This window comes from Temnothorax nylanderi, unplaced genomic scaffold (genome assembly GCF_030848795.1).
Source record: "Temnothorax nylanderi isolate EJ_2023f unplaced genomic scaffold, tnyl_v1.0 TNYL_tig0022_pilon, whole genome shotgun sequence".
In the NCBI taxonomy this organism is placed as follows: Eukaryota; Metazoa; Arthropoda; class Insecta; order Hymenoptera; family Formicidae; genus Temnothorax; species Temnothorax nylanderi.
The window spans coordinates 1,367,158-1,379,586 of record NW_027249084.1 but is presented as its reverse complement, the minus strand read 5'-3'; the positions used below and the strand labels follow the sequence as shown (position 1 = coordinate 1,379,586).

Here is a 12,429-nt window from a genome sequence, read left to right as displayed (position 1 = left end):
ATTTGTACGCCGTTTAAAATACCGCCCATCTCTGACGAAACTTGAAGCAAGCCGGGGAAAACTTTCCATACGTTTCTTGACAACCGCAGACCCCTAACTAACTACTAATTTCAAACCAAGTCGAAGACAAGCACGGCCACTCTTGTACTTGGAATACTTTAGAGGAACCTGATGTTCGTTGACAAGAACGCAGTCTATTCAGGCTCCTAAATTTACTCGAGCACTTAGCGCTCGTTATTCTTGCAAACAAATATGTTTTTTTTTTTTTCAATGTTACACGTCGCCTTATTCGTAAGAAAACATCTCGAATTTATTTCTTTCGTTAATCCTAGTGAGAAAGTATTCTTCTCATCTTTATTTACATTTTTTGTTACATTTTTTCGAAATTAGCTTTAGATCCTCCTATTTTCCCACGCTTGTATCTCCTATTTTTATTTCCAAGTATATTAGACTTAATTAAAATACTGGACTTAAATTATTTTTATTATTTCGTAAGCATATGTTTAAAAAATTTATGAATATTGAAAGAATATTCCATAATTCACATACCTGTATTGATTCTTCTCGATTCTTGAATTCTCGGCTTTCATTTTTCGCTAAAAATTAATCGGTCGATCACATGACGAACTAATCTCCTAGTTTGTAGGGTAGTTTCTACAGTTCGCTTTCAAACGCTGACAAACAGATTGGTAAATAAATTGTAGCTCGACAAAGCCGCCATAATTACAATCGGCAAATCCCATTAGTATATACGAATCGGCCAATGATGTAAAGTTAATCACGAATGTTTATGATGCAAATTAAAAACTGGAATAAAAGCACCTGTATGTATTCTGCGTGATTGCGATTCAACCATGCGACTGTTTTTCGATGCACGCGTCAGACCGAAGTTGACCAACGCACGACAGATCCCAAATTGAAGTTAAAAGCAGATTACTGTAAGTCAAATAACATAGTCTATTACTATTGCCATTTTAGGAATTTATGTACTTGGAATAAGTTATGTTCTGTTATTTAAAAAAAAAGTGAATCAATATTGATTAATATTGTCACGCAATAAAATAATTGCAATCTACAAATTGGCACGATTACTTGTGTCCTTCTCGAAGAATTCAATTTGATACGTACAAAGAGTGAGGAATAAATTCCCGGCCATCGGAAGCGGGTCCTTAAACCGTTATAAGACTTTTACGGCCGTTATGTCGAATATAGGCAACCTGGGGAGTAGTGAAAATCCATGTCGGTCGGGTCAGATAGTGTAATAAAATTCGCAGACCACGATATTCGGTCTCTTTTTTGCAACGCGCTTTATCCATAATTCCAGCTTAATTCACATAAATCAAGACGGATTAAAATAGAGATTCTGGATATCTAAGAAAATATATTTTTTCTTTATCGTCCATTTAAAATAGCTACGTCGCGCTAAAAAATGCTACTGCTGTACATTCTTTACAAACCCTGTCCTTTAAAGTTGCAGGTTGCAGAATGGATCATCTTTTTTGTTCAATTAATAATTATATTATATATTATATTATACATTATATATCAATTAATAAAAAGTTAAAAGATTTTAATTAAATTACTTATCTATATAAAAACATGTCTATGAAAATAACGTGGTTACACTTTGTGATGCAGGTATTTAAAAAATTTGTTTTCCTAGAAATTTATCTTTATTTTTAAACAGGTTACATTAATTATGATCAATATATTCACTCAATAATTCAATTAATAATTATAACTACTAGTATACAAATTATTAAATCTAATATGTGTGTATATATATATATATATATATATATATATATATATATTATGCGTGCGTGTGAGGATGCGTATGTAGGTATAAACTGCATCAAAGTATACATACATTCATACATGCAATTGAATATATCCCAAATGTATTTTACACGCTTTACAATTTTCCATTATTAGACTTCGAATTAGTAACTACATAGTAATAATTACAAATCGCTATCCATATACAGAATGTTTCAGATTTCGATTCGCGTGACGAAGTGTCCGAAATTCGCGTCTTCAGGCGCAATACATCAAATATATAATAAGTTCGAACAAATGAAAAATCAATGATAAATACATGTTTATGCTCAATATGACAAATATATGTATGAAAACCTTTCTCAGATTTCAAGATTTTCATAAAATTCTTTATTATTAAACGCATTTTTATATCTGTTAAAAATCATATCTGATACAAAAATAAACAAAGATGATTTCTTACCACTAATTTCCTGCTCTGTTGTTGAAAGAATAGGAAATTAAAAAAAAGAATCTTTATAGTACATCAATGGCATTTATTAACCCATTTAATGCTGAACATTTTTGACGAATAAATCGTGCGCGAAATATAGGTACTACTGCCTGTGTGGTGTACTTTAAGTTTTGTTTGATATTTTTGATTGCTATTATAGCCTAACGTAAAGATGCCTATAACGCTCGCAGTGACCAATGCAGCGGACGTGTAAACTCATTCATAGCATTAAAAGGGTTAATATAACAAATGTCTATGATACATAAACTATGATTTAATAGATTTCGTATAAATCTAATCATATCTTAAGTAGTAATCTAAAATAAATACATCTGCAAAACTAAAGAAATAGAAGAAATAGTGTAAGGAAAGAAAAGGGGAAAAAAGAAAGTAGAAAGGAGGAAGGAGAGGAAATAGAGAAAGTAAGAAAAAAAGAGAGATGAAGAAAAGAAGAAGAGAGACAGAGGAAAAAATAGAAAGTAAAAAAAAAGAAGGATGGAAAAGAGAAGAAAGGTGAAAAGAAAAATAGAGCTAAGGTATACAATAAAATTACAAAGAATTATAATAAAATTCACAAATTGACAAATTCACGAATTTCAAGTTTTTATTAGTTTTTAATAGTAGATTTTTAATAGATACGCTGATAAGCAAAATTTAATTGTGGGTACAATAGTATATTTACAATCTAAACATAAAAACCACAAATGCTATTTATAAAAGAAGTCAGCAATTAATCTTACACATCCTTGTATATAATAAACTTTAAAAATATTAAGAAATAATAAGATTTTTAAAATTAAACTTTAGTCATATTTTTAATTTCAAGAATTCTATTTACCAACATAAATAATGAATGATAAGTTTACAGTATTACATAATCAACATATTTAACTCAGCTTACAATAATAGTAATTAACGCAAGATTAATATAATATAAAATCCTAATGGCCGCTTATGATTTAAGATGGATATAAATATATTTAACACTACCTATCAACCTTCTTACTATTCAAAAAGCTCCATACAAATTAATAATAACTAACTTATAGCATAACTAACTTCTATCGCATTTGTTTGTAACTTAATTTTTGATGTTTCATTAAATAATATAATAGTACGTATATTCATTTTAGTAAAACAATCGATGTAGCTAATTAATCAGTATTCGACACTAATTATATATTCACAATGTAACAAATAAGTTTCTTTCGTCATTCAAGTAACTTTCTGCAACAAATTATCAAAGCTGAAATATTTTGTTATCGTTATGTAAGTATTTTATAAATTGGCATATGCGTTATTAACTACATTGCTGAAACTTGAACTTTTATGGTAAATCTAGTATCAAAATGGTTTGGGATTTGCGTAGTCTACAGTTTCAATGTAGAATCCGCAGATAAATTTTCAATGATCTTTGCAAAAGACCTCACTCTCAATTTACCAATTTTCTCATTCTGTCTTCCGTGATCGGGCGTGGCTGTTACTTCAGTTGCCTGTTGATCTGATGTATTCTTGACGTTATCATCATCATTTACAGTAATTGTTTCAGGAACGTCATCTACAGTAACTGTTTCAGGAACGTCATCTACAGTAATTGTTTCAGGAACGTCATCTACAGTAATTGTTTCAGTAATTGTTTTTCTTTTTCTATTGATGTTCGTCTCTATTGCTGGAGGATTACGCTCGTTATTGATTTTTGTCCTTTCTTGAGACTGTGGGATATACACATAATACGTATGAGAATTTCTCAAGTGCTTCTTATACTTGGTCTCACTAGTGAAATGACATGGACACAATAAACATTCTATCAACCCAACTTTCTTTTCTCGATTTCTCTTCATTTCAATAGTTCGGATGGAATCTGCATGAGCGTATTTGAGATGAGCGTGGAAAAACATCAAAGATGGGTATTCTAGCGGACATAACGGACATGAATAAGCATGACTGTAACCGTTCACTGATTCAGATTTCTGATTTGTAATTTCATTGCTTTTGCATTTTTCTGGCATAACACGTCTGAATATAGGTGAAGGTTCAGTTGATGAAGGTTCTGGTTTGGATTTATTTGTTAATAACGATCTATTACATCTATTCGCCGATGAAATTGAATTAGCTTCAAATTCATTCATTGACCCAGATTTTAAAGATACGTCAGAACTTTTTTGAAGATTATTAGTTGATCCAGATGGTGGAACTGAAGTATTATCTTTGGATGCAGTATTTGTTACAATAGCTTTAGATCTTGTTGGTCCAGTGGATAAAAGAACTGAAGTGTTGTTTTCAAATTTACTTAGTGCGACGGTCCTAAAATTTGTTGATCCAGTGGATAGAGAAACTGAAGTATTCGTTTTTAATACTGAATTTGGTGCAATAGTACTAACTGTCAAAATATCTTTAAATTTGTTAATACATGGAATTGCAGGAATCGAAGTCTTCTCTGTAATTTTATTATTTTTCGAACGTGCAGCTTCCTTTAATAATTTAATAGTTGCTCTATCGTACTTCTTTATCATATTTTTAGCAGTAGTATTACCTAAGAGTTTACACAAGATAGGCCGTTGAGTCATTGGTCTTCGAAGAAGTTGAGTTGAATTATCTTCAGATGTCGATGCTGATGATGTCGATGCTGATGATGTCGATGCTACCGATGTTGCTTGATCAGCTTCAATTAATTGTTTCTGAATGTCATCGTTATTAACAATGGGAAGAGTAAGTTTTAAAATAGCTCGTTTAGCTATCATATCATCCATATGAACATGTACAATATGTGTTTGGACAGTGTTAGCAGTGGGGAACTTCATGTCGCAGAACACGCAATTGTATTCAGTCACCGTACATGTATCATTTTTAGATTTATGTGGATGCTCCGTTATCTTGGATGTAATGTTTGAAGATGACATCTGGTCACAATTTTTCCAATTATCCGTATTATTATCGGTGATATTTGAATGAAAATGTTTCTCGTGACAGTTTAACGCAGTAACACTTTCCAGAACTTCATCACAAACGTGACACGCATGTCCATTATAAATATCACGATATAAGTGAGTTGATTTCCTATGTTGATCAAGTAAATGAAGTGTTCTACATCTTCTTTTACACTTGTCACATCTAAAATCGCCATCATTGGAGTAAAGTTCTCTGTGATTTACCATATCATTCAGGTCTATAAATCTCAGTTGACAAATTTTGCAAGTATACTCGTTTGATAGCTGTTTATTTTGTTTTTGTTGGTCCGTAGAAAAATTTCCAATCTTCTCCTGGACGTTAGAATTTCTTTCTTCTTTTGCAGTCTCAACTGAATTCACTTCATTCGAATGAACGTGCATATTGTGCGAATAAAAATGATTCTCATGATTGAATCCCTCGTTGCATATTTCGCAGATATAACTAAATGCCTTGCGTTTTTCTTCTGAATAATGTATAAGTTTGGTATGATGATTAAACATGTACAATCCCTGAAAGCTTTGCGCGCAAAGTGAACATGTGAGTGTATGGGTTTTGTAATAGTACATCCGGTGTTCTATGAAGCGATCACGAGTCTCAAATACTAAATTACAAACGTTACATATCGTTACATATGACTTATCGGATTTCTCTTGACTCATATTAAAATCGCACGCGAGCATGTTGAGCACTTGTTGACTATGTAAGTGCAATATATGAGGCCGAAGATCGTGTTTTTTTAAAAAACCTTGATTACAGAATACGCAATGAAAACTATAAGTCTGTGAAATCTGTGGTACATGCGCTGCAGCGATATGTGTCTGTAGAAGACGTTTAGAACTGAATCCAGTGCCACACATTGGACAGATATCGGTAGCCAAACTAAAGCTGCGTACGTGTATATCCAAATTCTTGGGATTGTGAAATTGTTTTCCACATGTATCGCAGGGATAAGTCATAGTTCTTGTAGTGTCATCCAATTGCGTATTCGCAGTATTCTGATTACTAATTGCGGAATTGTTATTTTCTGAAAGCTTTTTAGAGTCTTGTGATTTGTTGACACTTTCGATTTTCTCCTCACTTAAGTTATTATTAACAAGAACGTTTCGATTAACTTCATTAACTTCCGGTTCTTTTTCACTATGAAGCGATGTTTGATGTTCGTTTGATTTTTCTTCTACGCAGTCGCTATTTAAGGTCGAATCATCTGGATTAATTATTTCATCACACGTGAGTATAATTTCATCGGTGTTCTTCCCGTGCTGTATCTCAGGAATGTCCTTCGGATGTGCACTTGCTTCTTCAGTAGAATCTTGCTGATCTTTTTCCATTTCTTCTTGTACTATGCAACAACTTTGATGTGCCTCTAAAGATGATTGTGATGAGAATTTTTTGTTACAATGTAGACACTTAAGAGATTTTTTGATCAAGTCGCATTTTAACTCAATATCTATTGGATATTTATCGTCCTCACTTTGAATGTACTTCAGACAGTGAACATTTAAGTGTTGCTTCAGGGCTTCATAATCGGGTAATAACATGTAACAAATGCAACATTGATTTTGTTTAAATAGATGTTCACATAAGTAATGCTGAAGTAATTTATGCTTCTGTGTATATCGCGCATCGCATATGCTTGACATGTATGCTATATGAGACGACTTAATATGTACGTGTCTGTCCAATCTTGAAGAAAAACTCTCTTTACAGACTTTACACAAAAAGCAATTGTTATTGTGTGTCTCGACGTCCAATTCTGTCTTTACTTTTACATTGGGAACAGATATTAAACGTTCCACAGAAACCTCTAAGTCCTTGAGCGCCATCTTATTTCCTGCATCACTTTCTTCAACCAATGTAGAGTTGCATTGAGTAGTGAGAGAAGTGTTTTTCATGGTATCAATCGTAGAAATCTGATAAGAATTTCTTGGTCGTTTATCACACCTTGTTAAAGGAATTGTACACTCCTTGCACTTAAAACGAGCTGCAACAATTTTCAAATCTACTTCAGGATCTACCTTGTCAGGATCTACATCAATAGCATTCTGTTTCCTTTTAAGTTCTATGTTAACTCGAGACCTGTTTCTCCTCCTTATTCCTATATTTGGATCTATTTCCATGGAGAAATGTCCACCTAGAGATCGTAAACGGTAGGGTACCTCACGATCATATGAAATAGTGTTACTTGTTCGATTTTTGGTCAGGGGGTTCGGTCTTTTATCTTTGACAACCGTATCGGAAAGATTCTCCAGAAAAGATTTCATCATTTCAAAATCCGCATGTAATCTTACAAATGGTTTTTTAGGTGTTTCATGTTTTACAGTTGTTTGTTCCAGAGTGGAAGGTGCCGTTTGTTCTGGGAGATTATCTGATTTTGGAGAATCATTTTTCACACAGTTCAATTTATTTGGACTGAGTTTAATATCGCGTTTCTTTTTGCAAAGTTCAAGGTATTCCGTTAATGTTGGTTGCCGTAATCTTTTAGCAGTTGGCGATATTTCATCATAAGATTTTTCGATCTCTGATTTTTCAGTATCCATCACGTTATCGTCCCAAGATTTATTAACGTTATTTGTAAGTGTAGTATTTATCTTCTCTGATTTAAAATTATCTTCTCTGAAATTATTCGAATATAATTCTCCATTTGCACCAGTTCTTAAAGTATCATCTTCAGGAGATGTATTTACGTTCTTGGATCTGGAAGTCTTGTGTTTTATTTCGTCATTACAATCTATTAATTCACCGTGTATATGAAACAAGTGAGATTGTAATAATACTTTTTTGCGAAAAGTACGAATGCAAAAATGACACTTGTATCTATATGTGTTTTTACACACATCAGGAAGACACACATGAGTCTGTAATAGCCCTTTTGTTATGTAATGTCTGTTACAAAATCTGCAGATGTTATTATCACTAATTCTATAATATCGTATATGGTATGCATAATTTCGAACAGAAGAGAACGGTCTAAAGCATACGTTACACATTGACGGCGTATTACGCCGACGTTTTGATTTTCTTTTTCCCTTAACATTCTTCGTAGTTGTGCGTAACACATTAGTGTTTTTATTTTTAGAGACTTCATTGGAACACTCTTGTTTGTTAAATTGTAATAAGGTGTTATGTATTTCTTCTTTCGGTTTCGCACTTGTATGCGCTATATTAACAGTCTTGTTTACATCATTTGAATGTACGGAATCATCATTCGATGAATGCCCATTTTCTGTATTATTTATATCTGTGTTATTTATGTCTTTATACAAAGTATCCTTTTTAGGTAATGATGATTCGTCGCAATGATAGTCATGATCGATTAAACTAAAACAATTTCTAACTAACATCGAATCTTTGGTTGCATCGGTATTCGATGTCGTATCGGCTGGCTCTTCCTTAATCTTCACCCCATCTTGAGTTTCTATATCAAGCTGAAAAATATATAAATTAATTTTACTTTCCTAAATCTGCTTCAGGGCAATAAAATTTTCTAATCTTGAATCGCAGAAATATAAAAAAAAACTCCTTTCCTTCCATCCCATAAACTAATCAAACTTCAGTCGCCAACACCACATAGTTGCGACCATAGACATAGTATATCTAAACCGAGTGTTGAGGAGTGGGGGTATAAGTGCACGTAGACTTCTGTGGTTTGCACATAAACTAGATAAGAAGAAAAGTCCAAGCGGGTAGTAGAGCCAACTAATATAGGCCCGAGGGACTGGCAACCTCAACGGGCCCGGTAGCGCCAAGACCTCCTCTTTCCCCACCATCTCCGTTATATCCGGGAAGGCGGAGGTAATCCTCTATTAGGAGGAAGGTTCTTGGTGGCGTCCCCCGAAAATTCCGGAGACACGCGCACCCAGTATCCATTGCCAGATTCCCGACAAAAACCCCAGCAGGATTTGGAATACCTGCCTGGGATTGAACCCGGATCTCCGGAACATGAATCCAGCGTCTAGCATAGGTTTATATTGCACGCTACGGAGACCGTTCGTTCTCTCTCGTTCGAACGCGTACAAGTGAGAGAGAACGCCCATGCAAGCTAGAGAGAACGGTCTTTAAACAGAGTGCCTTACTTGCTCCTATACCCCCACTCCTCAAATAAAGGCAAACGCTCAGTCTAGATATACTATGGTTGTGACACACTGCTATTTTCAATGTCACAAGTTCCTAGTGCGCATGCACCTACGTGAAGTTAGCCGACAGAAATTATTAAACTTGATTATTTTTAACTTGTCTGAGTATATTTCGTTTGTAAATTGTTTGTGATTGATTGTGAGCCCGTTTTTAACATTTTTGATCAATTAGTTTTGGATGGAGTTCCGAAAACGGCCCCCCTCCGATTTCGATGAAACTTTGTGAAAAGCTTCGTTTTGGGTTAAAATGAAAGCCCTTAAAAGGAATTTTGGCGACTCCTATGATAAAGCCATTTTTTAAGATAAAATGATAAAGAATATAGGGCTGTTCTTCCGAAAATGTCCGTGCTCCGATTTAGGTGAAACTTTGTGAATAGGTTCCTTTTAAATAAAAAAGACATATACCAAAAGGATTTTTTGCGACTTCAAAGTTTAGCAACTTTTTTAACATTTTTGCAAGGGTGTGCCAATAATCAAGCATCTTAATTCAAGCAGTTAGGTATCACGCTGGGAGTTTGTTTAGTTTTATTATCCGGGGGAAGGGGCTCCGCCGTAGGCGTGGGAGGGAAACACTTAAATACTTTTAAAGCGCGTCACTAACCTACATAGGTTAGTTGACGCGCTTTAAACACTTAAATACATTTAAAGCGCGTCACTAACCTACATAGGTTAGTTGACGCACTTTAAACACTTAAATACTTTTAAAGCGCGTCACTAACCTACATAGGTTAGTTGACGCGCTTTAAACACTTAAATACTTTTAAAGCGCGTCACTAACCTACATAGGTTAGTTGACGCGCTTTAAACACTTAAATACTTTTAACGCGCGTCACTAACCTACGTACCAGTCTTGCAACAACAATTGACAAAAGATGACTGATATAAAGTTATTAACAAAAAAAAGTTTGGAAAATATAGCAGCTATTTTGAGTATTGGAAGGCATAAATGACTAATATATATGTCGAAATGTATTCTGCTGTAAGTATATAATAAACACATAAAATTATTCAATAAAAACAGTATATGTTAGATTTATAACATCCCGTAGAATTATGAAGGTCTTCGTATATTTTTTATCATTTTATCTTAAAAAATGGCTTTATCATAGGAGTCGCCAAAATTCCTTTTAAGGGTTTTCATTTTAACCCAAAACGAAGCTTTTCACAAAGTTTCATCGAAATCGGAGGGGGGCCGTTTTCGGAACTTTATCCTTAGTTTTTTTGTAATTAACAATTTTATTTTAGTCATGATATCAGCCGACACTTTTTAGTAATAAACAGATTTTGTGATAACTGGTAAATTAATAAAAAATCGTTTGTGATTTACAAATATACCAGTGTTACGTTTGTGAATTAATTAATTTCTTAATTATTTGCAAAATACGTTAATAACTGTACAGCGCATGCGCAAAGTGTACTCAGAGCTCCTGCACACAAAGAGCGCGTCGTAGGCGCGTGGCGTAGGTTGTGCCATGGACAATCTTCTCACCTTTCTGGAACTAGCGGAAGATTATTGGCCATCCGTCCTATAAGCAGAAGTTCTCAGTTTTGGAGCAGCTGTCATATCTTTTTACAATCTTTTGATTACATTAAAAGATTGTAAACAAACGTGATATGACAGCTGCTCCAAAACTACTGACAAGGAAACGATCAGAAGTGTCACCGATTTTGATGGGCTTTAAACATATTGTAAAGGATAAAAAAATATTAGACCCATTTTTTTAGGTGCTTTTCTGAATGTTTAGGAGGTGAAACATCCCTTTGAAAAAAATCTGTTTTTCCATTGTGAGAACTTCCTGCTCATAGAACGCGTGGCCAATAATCTCCCGCTAGTTCCGGAAAAGTGAGAAGTGATTAGCCACCGCACCAACTTCCGCCACGCGTAACCAGTGAAATATACTAACTGGATATATTAACTGGAACGCACGTTGCTATAGAAATCCACGGTAGGCGAGTGATATGAGAGAGAAGTCCCAAGTTCCTCTCTTCTTCTTGTCTAGCCCATAGCGTAGTCAAGGAGTGGGGATGAAGTACAAGCCGATCAAGAAGACCAAACAAGGACATGCTCTCTCTCATATCGCACAGGCAGACCTAGCGCGCCTTCCAGTTAGTATACATTTCAGTGCGCATAATGCATTGACACACTCTTTGTGTGCAGGAGCCCTGAGTACACTTCGCGCATGCGCAGTACATTATTAACTAAACTTATTTTGTAAATAATTAAGAAATTTATTAATTCACAAACGTTACACTGATATATTTGTAAATCACAAACGATTTCCTATTAATTACAGTTATCAGTTATCACAAAATCTATTTATTACTAAAAAGTGTCGGCTGACACTTAAAAAATAGTTAATTACAAAAAAACTAATTGATCACAAACGTTAAAAACGGGCTCACAATTAATCACAAACGATTTACAAACAAAATTATACTCAGAAAAGTTGAAAATAATCAAGTTTAATAATTTCTGTCGGCTAGTAGATTGCGCATGCATCGGTTTGTACCATGGAGAAAATGGCTGCACTCATTCGTCTTCTATAATCTAATTCTTTTACCTTATTACTCAATTCTGTATTACTTGTTTGTCATAAAGATGAATGTTATAGTTATTAATTAATGTTATTATTTAATTATTACAACTATAAGTAAAATAGCGAGGCTTGTGTACAAATAAGGTCTTGTTTAACATTAATCAAGAATTATGATTAATGATGATTGATTCCTTTAATTTCTAAGTAGAACATAGAGCCTCCTAGGTTTCAGTAATCGCTTTAAATTTTTATGTGCGGGTGATTAACCCATAGCAGCATCCTAGCATGGTGGCAAATGGAGGGATACACATAGCAGTTGCCAGCTATGTGTGGACTAACGGTTTAACGTCTCTTTCAAAAGGCAGCCCAGTTTCTCCGCACGAGAGGTCCTCCGTTAATTTCTCGTGTGGGGAGAGGATGTAATTTGGAATATTATGTAATCAAATAGACTCAAACCCGGTTCTTTGTGATTACGAGTAATGTTTTATCATTAGAGCACACTGCCACCCTATAAAAAGTTATAATCTAATCTAATAAT

At 34.1% G+C, this 12,429-nt stretch overlaps 1 protein-coding gene across 2 annotated transcripts in view; it reads right to left on the bottom strand.

Moving 5' to 3' along the window:
- Positions 1-1,672: 1,672 nt before the first annotated feature.
- LOC139769441 (uncharacterized) overlaps positions 1,673-12,429 on the bottom strand; it is a 37,031-nt gene continuing 26,274 nt past the window's right edge. For both annotated transcript variants that reach the window (XM_071700505.1, XM_071700504.1), the window contains exon 3: positions 1,673-8,646. In XM_071700505.1, the coding sequence (XP_071556606.1) occupies positions 3,643-8,646 (5,004 nt within the window). In that variant the 3' untranslated portion in view covers positions 1,673-3,642. The remainder of the gene's footprint in view (positions 8,647-12,429) is intronic.